Source organism: Mustelus asterias, chromosome 16 (genome assembly GCF_964213995.1).
Source record: "Mustelus asterias chromosome 16, sMusAst1.hap1.1, whole genome shotgun sequence".
NCBI classification, from domain to species: Eukaryota; Metazoa; Chordata; class Chondrichthyes; order Carcharhiniformes; family Triakidae; genus Mustelus; species Mustelus asterias.
The window spans coordinates 29,860,026-29,876,050 of NC_135816.1; the positions used below are offsets into that span (position 1 = coordinate 29,860,026).

General features: G+C 42.9%; 1 protein-coding gene across 13 annotated transcripts in view; it reads left to right on the forward strand.

Annotated features, from left to right (window-relative positions):
- rapgef6 (Rap guanine nucleotide exchange factor (GEF) 6) overlaps positions 1-16,025 on the forward strand; it is a 330,858-nt gene that overhangs the window by 239,882 nt on the left and 74,951 nt on the right. For 12 of the 13 annotated variants that reach the window (XR_013499761.1, XR_013499760.1, XM_078230817.1 and 9 more), the window contains 4 exons: positions 5,373-5,553; positions 8,993-9,129; positions 11,698-11,856; positions 14,285-14,437. Coding sequence is in view for 11 of the 13 variants with exons in the window: in XM_078230817.1 (XP_078086943.1) it covers positions 5,373-5,553; positions 8,993-9,129; positions 11,698-11,856; positions 14,285-14,437 (630 nt within the window). In the remaining 2 variants the exon portion in view is untranslated. The remainder of the gene's footprint in view (positions 1-5,372; positions 5,554-8,992; positions 9,130-11,697; positions 11,857-14,284; positions 14,438-16,025) is intronic. The other variant, XM_078230824.1, reaches the window with a different exon arrangement.

The window sequence follows — 16,025 nt, forward strand, 5'->3', positions numbered from 1 at the left end:
AGCAGCAATTTAGCATGGCTAATCCACTTAATCTGCACATCTTTGGACTGTGGGAGGAAACCAGTGCACCTGGAGAAAACCCATGCAGATACGGGGAGAATGTGCAAACTCCACACAGACAAACACCCAAGGTTGGAATCGAACCCGGGTCCCTGGTGCTGTGAGGCAGCAATACTAGCCATTCTGCTGCCATACCTGGGTTAATGTTTTCAGGTTTCTTTTTTAATGTCATCTTCAAAATGAGAACTAGCACCTCTTTTGTCCTATAGGAGTGATCTAGGAACATTTATAGCATGCCAAGGGATTGAACAGCTGTTGGTTTTTGTATGTGCTATCATTGAATTTCCTTTGTTTGGAAAGCAGAAGAACAGAATATGCTGAATCTTGACTCGTGCTTTAACTGCCAACAAATTTAACAAACAGCGCAAGAACAAGTGAATAGTAGTAGGAAACAAACATATTTTTCCCTTAGTTAACTTTAGCCATCTAATACTGTAGTGAAAAATAATAAATAGCAAAGTGATGAAAGGTGTCGTCAACCATGCTATCAAATGGCACTTGGTCAGCAATTGCCTGTTCAGTGATGTTCAGTTTGAGTTCTGGCAGGGCCACTCAGCACCTGACCTCATTACATCATTGATCCAGACATGGACAAAAGTGCTGAACTCGAGAATGTCTGCCCTTGACATCAAGGCAGCATTTGACCGAGTGTCACATCAAGGCAAACCTGGACTTATAGAATCACAGAATCCCTATAGTGCAGAACAGGCTATTTGGCCCATCGAATCTGTACCAACTCTCTGATTGAGTGTCTTAGTAAGAAGTTTAACAACACCAGGTTAAAGTCCAACAGGTTTATTTGGTAGCAAATGCCACTAGCTATCAGAGCGCTGCCCCTTCGTCAGGTGGAGTGGAGATCTGCTCACAAACAGGGCATACAGAGACACAAACTCAATTTACAGAATAATGATTGGAATGCAGTCTTTACGGATAATCAAGTCTTAAAGGTACAAACCTCAAACAGACCCGTGTCCGCAGCAAACTACCCAGCCTTCAGGAGTACAGTGACCACAACACCACACAACCCTGCCACAGCAACCTCTGCAAGATGTGCCGGATCATCGACACAGATGCCATCATCTCACGTGAGAACACCATCCACCAGGTACACGGTACATACTCTTGCAACTCGGCCAACGTTGTCCACCTGATACGCTGCAGGAAAGGATGTCCCGAGGCATGGTACCTTGGGGAAACCATGCAGACGCTACGACAACGAATGAATGAACACCGTTCGACAATCACCAGGCAAGACTGTTCTCTTCCTGTTGGGGAGCACTTGAATGGTCATGGGCATTCGGCCTCTGATCTTCGGGTAAGCGTTCTCCAAGGAGGCCTTCACGACACACGACAGCGCAGAGTCGCTGAGCAGAAACGGATAGCCAAGTTCCGCACACATGAGGACGGCCTCAACCGGGATCTTGGGTTCATGTCACACTATCTGTAATCCCCACAGCTTGCCTGGACTTGCAGAATCTCACTGGCTGTCCTGTCTGGAGACAATACACATCTCTTTAACCTGTGCTTAATGCTCTCTCCACTCACATTGTTTGTACCTTTAAGACTTGATTATCTGTAAAGACTGCATTCCAATCATTATTCTGTAAATTGAGTTTGTGTCTCTGTATGCCCTGTTTGTGAGCATTTCTCCACTCCACCTGACGAAGGGGCAGCGCTCCGAAAGCTAATGGCATTTGCTACCAAATATACCTGTTGGACTTTAACCTGGTGTTGTTAAACTTCTTACTGTGTTTACCCCAGTCCAACGCTGGCACCTCCACATCATGAGTGTCTTACCCAGTCTCTCTCCTCCACCCTATCCCTGTAACCCTACACATTTACAATCCCTAATCCATCTAACCTACACATCTTGGGACACTAAGGGGTAATATGGCCAATCAACCTAACCCATCATTCAACATCAGTGGGAATCGGGAGGGTGGCGGGCCCTCCACTGGTCAGAGGGTCGTACCTAACACACAGAATGATGATTATGTTTGTTGGATGTCAATTATCTCGGTCCTGGAACATAGCAGGCCCAGCACCTTTGGCTGCTTCATCAGTTACTTTATCTCTACCTTCAAGGTCAGAAGTGGGATATTTGTGGATGACTGGACCATGTTCAGCATCGTTCACAACTCCTCAAATACTGAAGCAGTCCATGTCCATATGCAGCAAGACCTGGATGATATTTGGTAAGAGCAGAGGGCAGAATCAGCCTCTGAGGAAATAATTTCGACACAAAGTAGCAACATTAATTATAGTAGAGATGGTATGAGAGTAATTGTGCCGCACAAATGCCAGGCAATGACCATCTCCAATAAAAGAAAATCTAACCATTTCCCCTTGACATTCGCTGAATCACACACTGTCAACATCTTAAAGGTTACTATTGATCAGGAACTGAACTGGACCAACCACATAAATGTGGAGAGTTTTCCTCTTGATTCCCATTGGCTCTAATTTTGCTAGGGCTCTTTGATGCCACACTTGATCAAATGTGTCCTTGATGTCAAGAGTAGTCACTCTTACCTCAGCTCTTGAGTTCAGCTCTTTTGTCCATATTTGAACTAAAGCTATAATGAGATCAGGAACTGAATGGCTCTGGTGGAACCCAAACTGAGCGTCAATGAATGAGTAGATTGTTTTGAAGTAAGTGCGGCATGATAGCACTGTTGATAACCTCTTCCATCACTTAGCTGATGATTGAGAGTAGATTGATGGGGTGGTAATTGGCCTGGTTGGATTTGTCCTCCTCATTGAGGACAGAACATATCTGGGCAACTTTCCACATTGCTGTGATACCAGTGTTGTAGCTGTATTGGAACAACTTGATTAAGGGCACAGCTAGTTCTGGTATGCAAATCTTCAGAACTATTGCTGGAATGTTGTAGTCTTTGCAGTAGCCAGTGCCTTCAGCTGTTTCTTGATATCATGTGGAGTGAATTGAATTGGCTGAAGACTGGCATGTGTGACGCTGGGGTCCTCAAGAGGAGGCCTAGATGGATCATTCATTCAGCACTCCTGGCTGAAGATTGGTGGAAATACCTTGTATTTGCACTGATATGCTGACCATCATCAAGGGTGGGGGATGTGTGGTGTCTCCTCCAGTTAATTGTCCACCGCCACTCAACGACTGGATGTTGCAGGATTGCAGAGCTTAGATCTGTTGGTTGTTGGATTGCTTATCTCTGAGCATTGCATGCTTTTGGCATGCACATAGTCTTGTGTTGTAGCTTCACCAGGTTGACAACTAGCTCTTTAATTCCATATTTGCTGCTCCTGGCATGCCTTCCTGCACTCTTCATTGAACTGGGGTTAATCCCCTGGCTTGATGATAGTAGTCGAGTGAGGAATATGGGGTTACCAATTGCGAGTATATACAATTTTGCTGCTGTGATGACCCAGAAGACATCTTGGATGCCCAGGTTTCAGTTGCATCTGTTTGAATGATAGTGCCACACAACACGATGGAGGGTGTCGTCAGTGTGAAGGTGGTACTTTGTCTTCACAAGGACTGTGTGGTGGTCACTCCTGCCAATACTGTCAGAGATGAATGCATTTATGACAAGCTGGTTGGTGAGGATGAGGTCATCAATTTTTCCTTGTTGGTTCCCTCACCACCTGCAGCAGACCCAGTCTAGCGGCTATGTCCTTTAAGGCACAGTCAGTAGTAGTGATGCCAAGCCACAGTCCTCCACCCAGAATATATTTTGCACCCTTGCTTCCTCCAAGTCATGTTCAACATGAAGGAGTACTGCTCCATCAGCTGATGGGAGATGGTTGCTGGTAATCAGCAGGAGGTTTCTTTGCCCATGTTAGACCTGATACCACGAGACTTCATGTGGTCAAGAGTCAATGTTAAGAACTCCCTCTCAACTGTATGCCACAATGCTGCCACCTCTACTGGGTCGGTCCTGCGGTGTGACAATGGTTTTGTGGCCACGATGACCACAAATAGCTTTTTAATTCCCTATTTAGTTGCCATGCTGAGAACTAAACCCATTCCGCAGAGTATTAACCTGGGCCTGTGGATTACTAGTCCAGTGATGTTACCACGACCCCTCGTTGAAAACTTATAGAACATAGAACAGTACAGCACAGTACAGGCCCTTCGGTCCTCGATGTTGTGCCGAGCTTAGTCCGAAACCAAGATCAAGCTATCCCACTCCCTATCATTCTGGTGTGCTCCATGTGCCTATCCAATAACCGCTTGGAAGTTCCTAAAGTGTCCGACTCCACTATGATAGCAGGCAGTCCATTCCACACCCCAACCACTCTGAGTAAAGAACCTACCTCGGACATCCCTCCTATATCTCCCACCATGAACCTTATAGTTATGCCCCCTAGTAACAGCTACATCCACCCGAGGAAATAGTCTCTGAACGTCCACTCTATCTATCCCCCTCATCATCATATAAACCTCTATTAAGTCACCTCTCATCCTCCTCCGCTCTAAAGAGAAAAGCCCTAGCTCCCTCAGCCTTTCCTCATAAGACCTACCCCCCAAACCAGGCAGCATCCTGGTAAATCTCCTCTGCACTCTCTCCAATGCTTCCACATCCTTCTTATAGTGAGGTGACCAGAACTGCACACAATATTCCAAATGTGGTCTCACCAAGGTCCTGTACAGTTGCAGCATAACCCCACGGCTCTTAAACTCCAACCCCCTTTTAATAAACGCTAATACACTATAGGCCTTCTTCACGGCTCTATCCACTTGAGTGGCAACCTTCAGAGATCTGTGGATATGAACCCCAAGATCTCTCTGTTCCTCTACATTCCTCAGAACCCTGCCGTTGACCCTGTAATCCGCATTCAAATTTGTCCTACCAAAATGAATCATCTCGCACTTATCAGGGTTAAACTCCATCTGCCATTTTTCGGCCCAGCTCTGCATCCTATCAATGTCTCTTTGCAGCCTACAACAGCCCTCCACCTCATCCACTACTCCACCAATCTTGGTTTGAAAACTAGAATTCACAAGTCCAGCCATAGTGTTTAAAATTTGTGACACTTCTGTGCAATCCTGTTTTAATTTCACTCTAAATTAATAAGTATTTGGTTTCATGTCTTCAGAGGTTATAAGTATCGCTGGATGCCTAGCTTTTGAGTGCAAAACATCATTTTATAACAATGCCTGGATTTGTAATTTATAAAACTAGTATTTTGATTTAGGGGAGTAAAAAAAATATAGATAAAGGCAAAACCAGCAGTGAATCGCTGAGAACAATTTTTTCAGAGAAATATGTATTTTTATGGTACATTGGTATGGATGCAAATGATTAACATAAAAGTATTGCTTGCTGTAGGCTACAGAAAGTGAAATGGGGGATGTCGATCTTACTGGTCTTCCAGAAACAGCTGTAGACTCTGAAGAAGAGGAAGAAGATGAAGAAGACATTGACCGAGCATCTGATCCACTGATGGGCAGGGATGTTGTTCGGGAGTGTCTGGAGAAGGATCCAGCAGACCGAACTGATGATGACATAGGTACGATTTAAGAAAATATCTTTCTCTCTTACCTTACATTTTCATGCACCCTTATTCCCATTCCCTTGCACTTTGCTGTCTGATGCTCTGATTACATTAGGATTGTGCTGAATTTTAGTTCAGAACAGTCCAAATATCCGCAAACTCCACAGTGCGTGTGGAGTTTGCACGTTCTCCCCATGTCTGCATGGGTTTCCTCCGGGTGCTCTGGTTTCCTCCCATAGTCCTTCCAAAGGTGCTTAGGTTGATTGGCCAAGCTAACTTGCCTCTTAGTGCCAGGGGGACTAGCAGGGTAAATACGTGGGGATTACGGGGATAGGGCCTGGGTGGGATTGTTGTTGGTGTAGGCTCAGTGGGCCAAATGGCGGTCTCCTGCACTGTAGGGATTCAATAATTCAGCAAGATTCCTAAAATAGAGTGGCTGAATCATGCTGAATCTGCTTGTTATTTTTAGTGCGTCCACCAAGTAGTTGGCCTCGTAGCAATGCTGCATCATTTTTTGTTTGCAGTTTATTCTTGCAACTAAAGTAGCATGTTAGTGTGCCCACAAATATAGGGACTTCTGATTACAGACAGATACATTTTGAGGACCTTGAGAACTGCCTGGGTTTTCTTAGAATCAAAACACTCCAGGCTGATCTTCCTCTTGTTGGCATCCTGTATTTATCCAACCTCGTTGTCAGTTTGGATCTTGTTTGATCAAGCCCAAGATGGAGTGCAGTCCCTTATTTTGTCAGCTCAGATCTTGTTTGATCTTCTTGTGGGGACCGTGAATTGGATTCAATTTGAATTTGGGTTTTTTTTGGATGGAATAAAAATTAGAAAAAAACAATAGGAATAAGCATTTTAGTTTCTTTAGGGTACACCTCTGCCAGATCTAAATGCTGATTTCAGTGACTTGAGACTTCAGCCACATTCTTTCATTTTCTTTACGATAAACGGTGTTGATCATGTAGGTGGACAGGGCAGTGTCCAAAGACATTGAGGGCAGGGAAATATTTTAAATCTTGATCCATTGTCAGACCACAGTGCTAGTAAAGGGTTGTAGGCACCTGTGCCCTTAATGTTGACAATATTTTTCTCTTTCTGGAGTCAATTTTTGACTTTTGGGTTAGTGTAGCATGTTGGTTCTTTGCTCATTCTTGCAGATTGCCATTGTGAAGCAACTCACTGCACTTGGGCTTGAGGAATTGTGGCCCACTGGGGGGCCAGCAGTGGCTTGCAGATCCCAGCAGTGGCTTGCAGATCCCAATAGTTGCTTTGAGAGGCAGGGGAAGGTGAGGCAGAGGAAGGTAATGTCGAACTAAGGGAAGCAACATCCCAATGTATTTCAGTGGAACAAGAAGGAGCACACCTGAACCTTACAGCTCTGAAAAATTACCCCACCATTTTTAACGTTATCTGGCTGTTTCCTGATCGGAAGACCTGGACCCATTGGTTGGAGTGTTTGCATTGCAAGCTCCACCCCTATGTCCCTAACAGTTGCAATGGGATCCTATTAACAACCTTGATTTATATCAGAAAGAGGCCTAATGCTTTGTGCATGCAGCAGTAGGTCTCTATAAAGATTAGAGCAAGCTGATTGTAGGGCTATGGGAGCAAGAAGGCTACCTACAGGCTCTGGCTGTCCATAATACTTATTTTTTCAAATGAAAGTCAGCCCATCAGTGTTTTGTTTACATCCACCTCTCTCTCCCCTGCTCTCCACCTCTCTCCCTTGCTCTCCACCTCTCTCCCTCGCTCTCCACCTCTCTCCCTTGCTCTCCTCCTTTATGACACTTTCCAAAACCTATCTATTCGATCCAACTTTTGATAATTTAAACTAATATCTCTTTGTGGCTCCGTGTCGTACTTTGTTTTACAATGGGACATTTCCTTAAGTTAAAGTTGTTACAGTTGTTGTTCAGGTGGATGTGAAAGATCCCAAGATACGATTTGAACAAGAGAGTTTTGTTGGTAATGTGACCAAACTTATCCTGCAACCAACATCACTAAGTAGAATGTTTGGTCATTTATCTGATTGCTCTTTGTGGGTTTTTTGCTGCTATGAGCAAATTCACTGCTGTGTTTACTCACCTTAGAACAGCAATTACACTTCAAAGGACTTAAGTGGTTGTGAAGTGCTTTGGGACCTCCTAAGGTTATAAAGGCTACTATATTAAATACAAATTTATACTTGTATCCGTAGAAAGAGAAAAGCTGTGCCGATTGCCAGTTTGTCAGTGGCTTCCTAAAACATCATAAGATTCAGCTGATAAAAACAAAACTAAGCTCAATTGTTGGAAGACTAGCTTAAATTCTCACAGAGCTGCAGGCAGTTTCCATTTCCAGTACCTGTTCAGTACAGCTGTGCTACACAGAAATAACAACATTTCAACCTTATCATTAAATGCTTATGACCTTTCAATCAAAATTGTGATTATTTCCTTAAGGAGTGGCGCGGTGGCACAGTGGTTGGCGCTGCTGCATCACAGCGCCAGGGACCCGGCTTCAATTCCAGCCTTGGATCACTGTCTGTGTGGATTTTGCACATTCTCCCCATGTCTGCGTGGGTTTCCATCGGGTGCTCCGGTTTCCTCCCACAGTCCAAAGATGTGTGGGTTAGGTTGATTGGCCATGCTAAATTAATCCTAGTGTCAGAGGGATTAGCAGGGTAAATATGAGGGGTCGCGGGAATAGGGCCTGGGTGGGATTGTGGTCGGTGCAGACTTGATGGGCTGGATGGCCTCCTTCTGCACTGTATTCAATGATTCTATGATTTGATTGTACTTGTCTTTAAATTGGAAATTTTAAAACAATGTTGCTTCTTTTTTGGTTGTAGTGAGATTTTTCTGCCCTATTGAAAGTGTCAGTATCTATCTTTTTAAATTATAAGATCAATCTCTGTACTTCTCAAGAAGAACATTACACTTTTACTTTTGATATCAAGTATTGGTGTTAGGCAGTCCAAGATGCATGAAAGCATTCAGAACTTCATCGAGACTGAGCCATGTTCATTTCATTTAGGACCCTTGCATTTGAGGCAGGGGAAAAATTCATCCTGGCAGCCTATCTAAATGCAAGAAAATGAGATTTGTAATGATAACCTCAAGAAATTTTGACTCTGCAAAGATGTTGTCAGATTAAGTGAGCTGGTTACAGCAAAATTGGGGAATCAGTTCCCCAGAAAGAGTCTATGTGCTAACTTCGTATCTGGGGTTCCACAATATAAATGATACAGGAGTGAGAAGTAAATAGTGGACAGTGGCGCATGGTGATCAGTCTCCAGTGGGAAACTGCCAGAGTAATGTACCGGAGTTTTCTCGGCACTTGGGTTGTAAATATGATGGACACTACTGAGAAAGTTCTCAACATGATTTATTATATTATATTTAGAGGTGGTTCTTTGGAAACGTATGTCTCTATAACATGGGCTAAATATGTGTGTATTATTTTACAGAACAATTGCTGGAGTTTATGCATCAACTGCCTGCTTTTGCCAACATGACTATGTTTGTCAGGCGTGAACTGTGCTCGGTCATGATCTTCGAAGTAGTGGAACATTTAGGAGCAATAATAACTGATGATGGAAAAGAGGTAACCACTACGATCACCTGTTGTGTTTTCATATTTATAGTTCATGAAATTTCACAAAATCAAATTATTTTCATTTTATCTTCCTAACCTTTATCTGCTTCTCTAGCTACAGGCTGACTGTGGTTGAGACAATCTTTTTCCAAGCTTCCATTAATGCAGCTGAGCGAAGTGGGAGCTGCGTGGGTGCTATTGACTTCTGATTCTTCTTTCAATTTTCTCTTTACCCCTTTGGGATAGGCTTGGTCTTCACAATTCTTGGCAGTGGAGGCTAGATTAGGGGTTTTGTAAAGGGGAGGTATTAAACTTGAACCCTGTGATTTATGGTATTGGAAGAATTGTTGAAAAGAAATATCAAACTGCTGAAATATTTGACAATGTTATTTTGAGCTTTACTGCTTGTAAACAAATTACCATATGTACCAAGAGTATTTTGTTCTCAATTCCTGAATCAATATGGAAGCATTTTATTCCTGGGATGAATGAGTGGTCTGAAGAGGGAAGGTTGAGTTGGTTCGGCCATACTTGAATGAGAGGCAATCTTAATGAAACATACAAGATTCTGAGTGAGCTTGACAGGGTAGTGTTTCACCTCTTGGGGAATCATGAACTAGGAGCCAAAGTTTCAAACTAAGGAATCTCCCAATTAAGATAGACAGAGATGAGGAAGAATTTCTTCCCTTGAGAGTTGTTAGTATTTGGAATTCTCTTCTCTAGTGTGCATTGGAGGTTGAGTCATTGAATATATTCAAGACTGAGTTAGATTTTTGATCCACAAAAGACTCCAGGTTTTTGGGGGACAGGGAGGAAAGTGAAGTTGAGGCCATGATCTTATTGATTGGATGAGCAGGCTTGAAGGGCCAAAACACCTATTTCTTGTGTTCTAATGTTTTGAATAGCAAACGTAAGAGCTATATTGCAGTGTTCCTTATGCTTTCATTTCAGCTGTACTCTGGACTCTTTCTGGGTATTTTTGAGATTCTACTGCACACCTTCTGACCTTTTCAAATCCAGTCTCCTGTTTTGTTAGCCATGTTGACAGTCTATTAAACTCAACTGGAGGCAGATAAAATGCATTAAAGGTTGACTTCCGCTATCAGACAAAACATGAGGGTTATGATGCAAAATAGGCATATGTTTTCATTGTCAGGTGCTCACAAAAGTGGAAGATTTTCAATAAGAACCCCATCTAAATAACTTGAGAATGACTTTTATTTCCAGTTTGAATTGTTTTGTAGGTGCAAATATAAAAGCTATGGGCGTGATCTTACCAGCTCGCTGTGCTGGTCGATTGACATGGCAAGCCGGTTAAGATTGCATGCAAAACCAAAAATCTGGTTCACACCAGGCATGAATCAGTTTGGCATCACACACAATGTTCCCAGCCGAGTTGCATAAGATTGACTGCATTTCACTCCAATTAGCGCATCCAGGGCAGCTGTTTCCGGCCTCGTGGATGCTTCACCCCTCGCCGGTGAGAATCACAGCTGGTCTCCACTAGCAGAGACCTGGTGCTATGGCCACGCTGAGGGGAATTACATTGAAGTCCCTGGGTGGTCAGGGCCATGACTGGGCAGTGCCCACCTGGCACTCTGGCAGGCCTGGTTGGGCACTTTAAGTGTGTCCAGGGCATTGCCAGAGGGTGAAGCCTAAGTGTGGGTGTGGGGCCTGGGGGGGTATGCACATCAACGGGGGGGCCTCTGCAAGGTGGCCTCTGCAAGGTGGCAGACGAGCGGAGGGTGTTTTTAGGGGTCCGCCCAGGGATTCATTGATGCCCCAATGCTGGCGACTCCTGTTGTTGCAGGGGGAGAACATGTTGCCAATGTTGAGGATGGATCCGATCCTTGGGGAGGGGGGATAGGAAGAAGTCTCCCAGTTTACTGAGAGATTGGGGCACTTTGCGCAATGGTGCTCGAGCGCTTTGAAGCTCTGATTTCCCCAGCGAGCTTAGGCTCTGCCCCTCCCCCCGCTGGTGCAAATTTCCCCACTGTCAGTAAAACAGTTTGGCAGTGTCAAACTCACCCGGGAACACACCCGTTTTCAGACTTTGATGACACTTCGAATTTTGTTTGGTAAGATTGCGCCCGAGTGTTTTATAAATCTGTTGACTATTTTGGTTTTAGCAAAGATGTTAATATTGAGTCTCCCTCTTTTGGAAAATGAGAATGCTGTTTACATTGCTAAGTTTTATCCATGCTTGACTGCACTGGATTTCAGACCAGTAATAATAATTGATCCAAGCTCTCATATTTTATTTGGTAAGACAGTTAACACAGTTAAAAGGCACCAAATTATGACACAGATCATTTTCAGTGCGTTGTTATCTCAAATTGTTTTCAGGAAGGATTCTGTTCATTCGCAAAATGGTAAATATATGGAAAAATAAAATGTTTATGGTGACACTATTAATAGCAGTGAACAGAAATTTTGTTTGTCATGAGCATTGTAGCAGAGGAAAGATTCCTAAAATATATAAGGCTTTTAAATTTATGATTTTATATGAAAACTGAGTTACTTGTACATACATTAAATCACAGTTTCTCTTCAAATTCCATTTTGCTTTACTTCCAGCTGGAGTCCTGGTATGTTATTCTAAACGGCTCAGTGGAAATTATCGACTCCCATGGAAGAGCTGAAATACTTTGCATGGGAAACAGTTTTGGTATTTCTCCTTCCCTGGAGAAACAATATATGAAAGGAATTGTTAGGACCAAAGCAGATGATTGTCAGGTAAGGACATGATTCAAGAGCACTTTGATTATTGCAATTTAACAAGAGAATTTCTAATTTAGCCACACTTGGAGGGTGTGCGGTGATGACTATTTCCTGGGCAACTGTGAAACAAAATGAAATAATTAGACCATCCCCTTGAAAGCAGCTGGGCTCCTGACACTGGCAGTGTGTGCATTTTGGCAGTGAATAGTTACAATTAGTGCCAGGTACCTGACTAAGATGAGAATTTGCATACCAGTCAATGCTGGTAGTTTGATCTGTCTCCTAAAGAAGGAAGATTTCAACAATTTTGATGACGTTCTTTGAGAGGCAAAATAACCTACAGAATGAGGAGCATAACATTTGTATTATTTTATTCTTTTACGTGGGCGTTGCTGACAACGCTGGCATTTGTTGCTCATCCTTGAACCGTTGCAGTCCATTGGAGCTGGGAAGAGGATTAGACGGAAAAGTGCAAAATGTACTCAAATGTTATGATCACAGTATACTGTAGAAATATGTTAGATACATAGCACTAAAAGTACATAAAGCTATAGAGGCCTTTTTATTCCCGTTGTCTCTAAGATTTGTTTGCAGGTTTATTGCAGCAACTGTTATCACCTAAGTAGCCAATAAATCTGCACGGACACATGTAGAGTTGCTAGTTTCCTGTGTTTTGGGCCCAGATCTTCCGTTCCCCCGAGGGTTATATCCCAGAGGCACCCTGGAAGGTGTACTGGGGGACCTCTCAGAGATCCCCACACAAGGTCTGCACGGGAATTGCCCAGGAAATTTCAACTTCCTTTGGGCAATTATCCTGCATCTGGAACCCTCCGGAACTCCAAATTGAAGTCTGAGACTTCAGATGGTTCCAACTTGGAGTAGCTACTCAGGAGAAGTTAGAAGGATTAAAAGCAATTGTAACTCCTGGGTAACTATGCTACTAAACTGCGCCCTCACCCCAATGCCCCCACATCCTTGACCACTCAACCCCACACCTCCACCCCGACTAATGAGTCATTGTGTCCCTTCCTTAACTACACACTTCATACTTGACTTCTCTTCTCGCTTGTCAATGTGGCTGGAACATTTAAACTTACCAGTACCGTAAAAAGGGGACATGGCTTCATTTCCTCTGAAGCTTTTATGCTACATTGAAGGACTCCAGGAGAAGTTATACTCCACATTCCTTAGCAGGCCTAAGTCAGAAGTCCAGGCAAGAAATGTGGAGGTCCAGATTAAACTAGGAAAATAGGAGCAGAGTGGCAATATGACGGTGGAAAATTCTATTCATGAGGTTAAGATTATTGTACTCACTAATTGAGGATTCTCTAAGTCTCACTTAGCACTGGATATTCTGATGCTTCTGTGTGGTACATGCACCAAGCATTGTGATAGAGATGGAAACTTCTAAATTTGATGCCTGGTCTATGCTGAATTAACCATGTAATGATGGATGTCTGTAGTTAGCCTCAGATTCTGTGGGCTTTAGTGGGGTCAGTGTGGGCTATGGTCTCTCTGATTCCAATTCAGTAACATTAGTTGAAATGGATATGTCAGGACAGAGTCAGACTAATTTGTAACCTTCCAGTCCTATCTAAATCAGTAGACTGTCAATATTATCTGGACTTGTCTGTGAACAGTGATCACTTCTTTGAGGCTCTGGGAGTCGTTGATGGTTACTAAGCAGCATGAATTAACATCTTGAGGGAAGGATTTCAAAATGTTTTAAATCTTTTTATGGGATGTGGGCATCACTGCCTAGGCCAGCATTTATTGCCCATCCCTAGTTGCCCATCAGAAGGTGGTGATGAGCTGCCTTCTTGAACTGCTGCAGTCCCTGAGTTGTAGGTATGCCCACAGTGCTGCTAGGGAGGGAATTCCAGGATTTAACTTTCACATAGTAGTACTTGTAGACATTGGCAATTTTTCAAATTTTAGATTTTCATGCTTACTGATCATTATAAACCTGATGGTCAGTGAAAGTTTTGTGATGCCCTTTATGCATAATGTTCTACCATAATGCGATGTGCTTTATTTATTTTATGTTGTGAAATCTGAAATTGCTGCTAGAGCATGCAGATTACAGGAAAACTATGATTTATCTATTGGTATCCTAGTTTAGTTTTGTCATGTTTTATGTGCTCCAATAATCATCAGAATGAAACATGTGGGAAGTCAGTCATGTTATAGTTGCTTCCACTTCCACCCAATAAGAAAAAGATATGCAATTTTACAACTTTTGTCATCTTTAAGTAGGAAATTTCATGAAATATGATTTGCCTTGTGCAGAAATATCCTAAACGAATTTAACCTCACTATCACACATTATACCTGTGTAAAACTTTAAGTATACTTGGGGCCCTATCTTTTGGAAAAAATTACTTTAATATATAAAATATGTGTAATCTAACCATTTTTGATCTCTTTTTCTATCTTGTGACAGTTTGTAAGTATAGCTCAACAGGATTACTGCCGAATTCTGAACCAAGTGGAGAAGAACACTCACAAGGTTGAGGAGGAAGGAGAGATAGTAATGGTGAAAGAGCATAGAGAGCTGGATCGTAGTGGAACAAGGAAAGGACACATAGTTATAAAGGTAGGCTGAGAGAGACATTGGATTGTTGCAATTAATGCAATTTATGGTTTTCAGATCGGAACAATTTTCTCATTTTCTGATGTCTTACCATTATTTATTCTCACAAATGCAAAGTTTCATAGGCTTTGCTAGCTATCAATGAAGCATTTAATCTTGTTATACCATGAAAACAAGATGTTCCAATCTCCGTACAAACTAAAAGTAACTCCAACTAAACATTACCTAGTAGGCAACTAATATTCTGAACTATTAAAAAGATAAGCCTTATTAATGCTTAAACATGACCAATTACCCAATAGTACAAGACAGATGCATTACAGTTTACAGGTTTACAATTACTTTTTACAGGTTTATATTCTCCCCTCCCCCACCTCGTACATTGCCCCCTCCCTCGTCCCCTCCCCATCTCCCTCGTTGAATAGGAAAATGAAAGGTTGAAAGAACAGCTAATTATCCTTCAGGATCTGAGTATATTATCCTTCAGCAACACGATGAAGTAAAGAATATCTTGAGCAACGGAATGGCAGAGTAGCAGAACAAACTCATTGAGACTCTGGGTCATATGATGTGAGCGCAGGAATTAAGGTGTTTTCATGAGCTCTGGCGCTGCTTGTTTTTTATCCTTATTTTTATCCTGAAGCACGGATCCCAGTCGCTATATCTTGGAGTATGTACGTTGTGCTATGTCTTTAGAACATTTTTGGGGAAGTGCTGATGATAGAATGCAGAGGAGTATCAGAAAAATAATCAATAAAAAGGAGCAATCGGAGGCACCTGGGGCAGAGCTGGGCTGCCAACATGGCAACCTGGCTGAGGAGCAGGTTCTGGGCCCAGTGCTCTCGAAGGCATTGCAGGCGATGACTGCAAACATTATTAAAGTTATAGGTGACAAACTTGATGTTTTGACACACAACATTGATGCTCACTTGGATGAACTGCAGAATACTGGCAAGAGGCTCAGTGAGGCGGAAGATAGAACCCTTAATTTTGGAAGTGATCGAACTCGGCTGCAATCCTTAGAAAGTTAGCTGCATGGTATGTCAGATATCCTGATGGATCTGGAAAATTGGACCCCGGAGGAAGAATGCCCATGTGATCGGTTTTCCAGAGGGAGCTGAAGGCAAGCTCCAGGTTAAATTCTTTGAAAGTTGGCTGCCGAGTTTTTATAAGCTCAACACGAAGGCAGGGTGGATCAAGCTTGAGGCTTAGGGACATCCAACATCCATGGTCTATTATTATACGTTTCCATAGCTTCGGGAACTGCCAGTGAGTTTTGAGGCTGCCAGACTTGATAGGACGTAACTCGATGATGGGGCAAAAGTCTCGTTCTCCCAGGACTCCTTGGCAGTAGTGCAGCAAAAACACACAGGTTTTGATGTGGTCAGAATGCATTTGAAGACTCCTGGAATTCAGTATGCCTTGCACTATCCTGCTATCCTGAGGGTCACCCTCGAAGGGTCCGTTAGCTCGTTTGACAATCCAGTTGAGGGCTTTGGCGTTTTTTTAAGAATCCATAAAAGGCAATGATTCAGAATCACAATTTGCAGCTCCTTGTGTTGATCCTGCACTCTGTTTTTTTCATATTGGC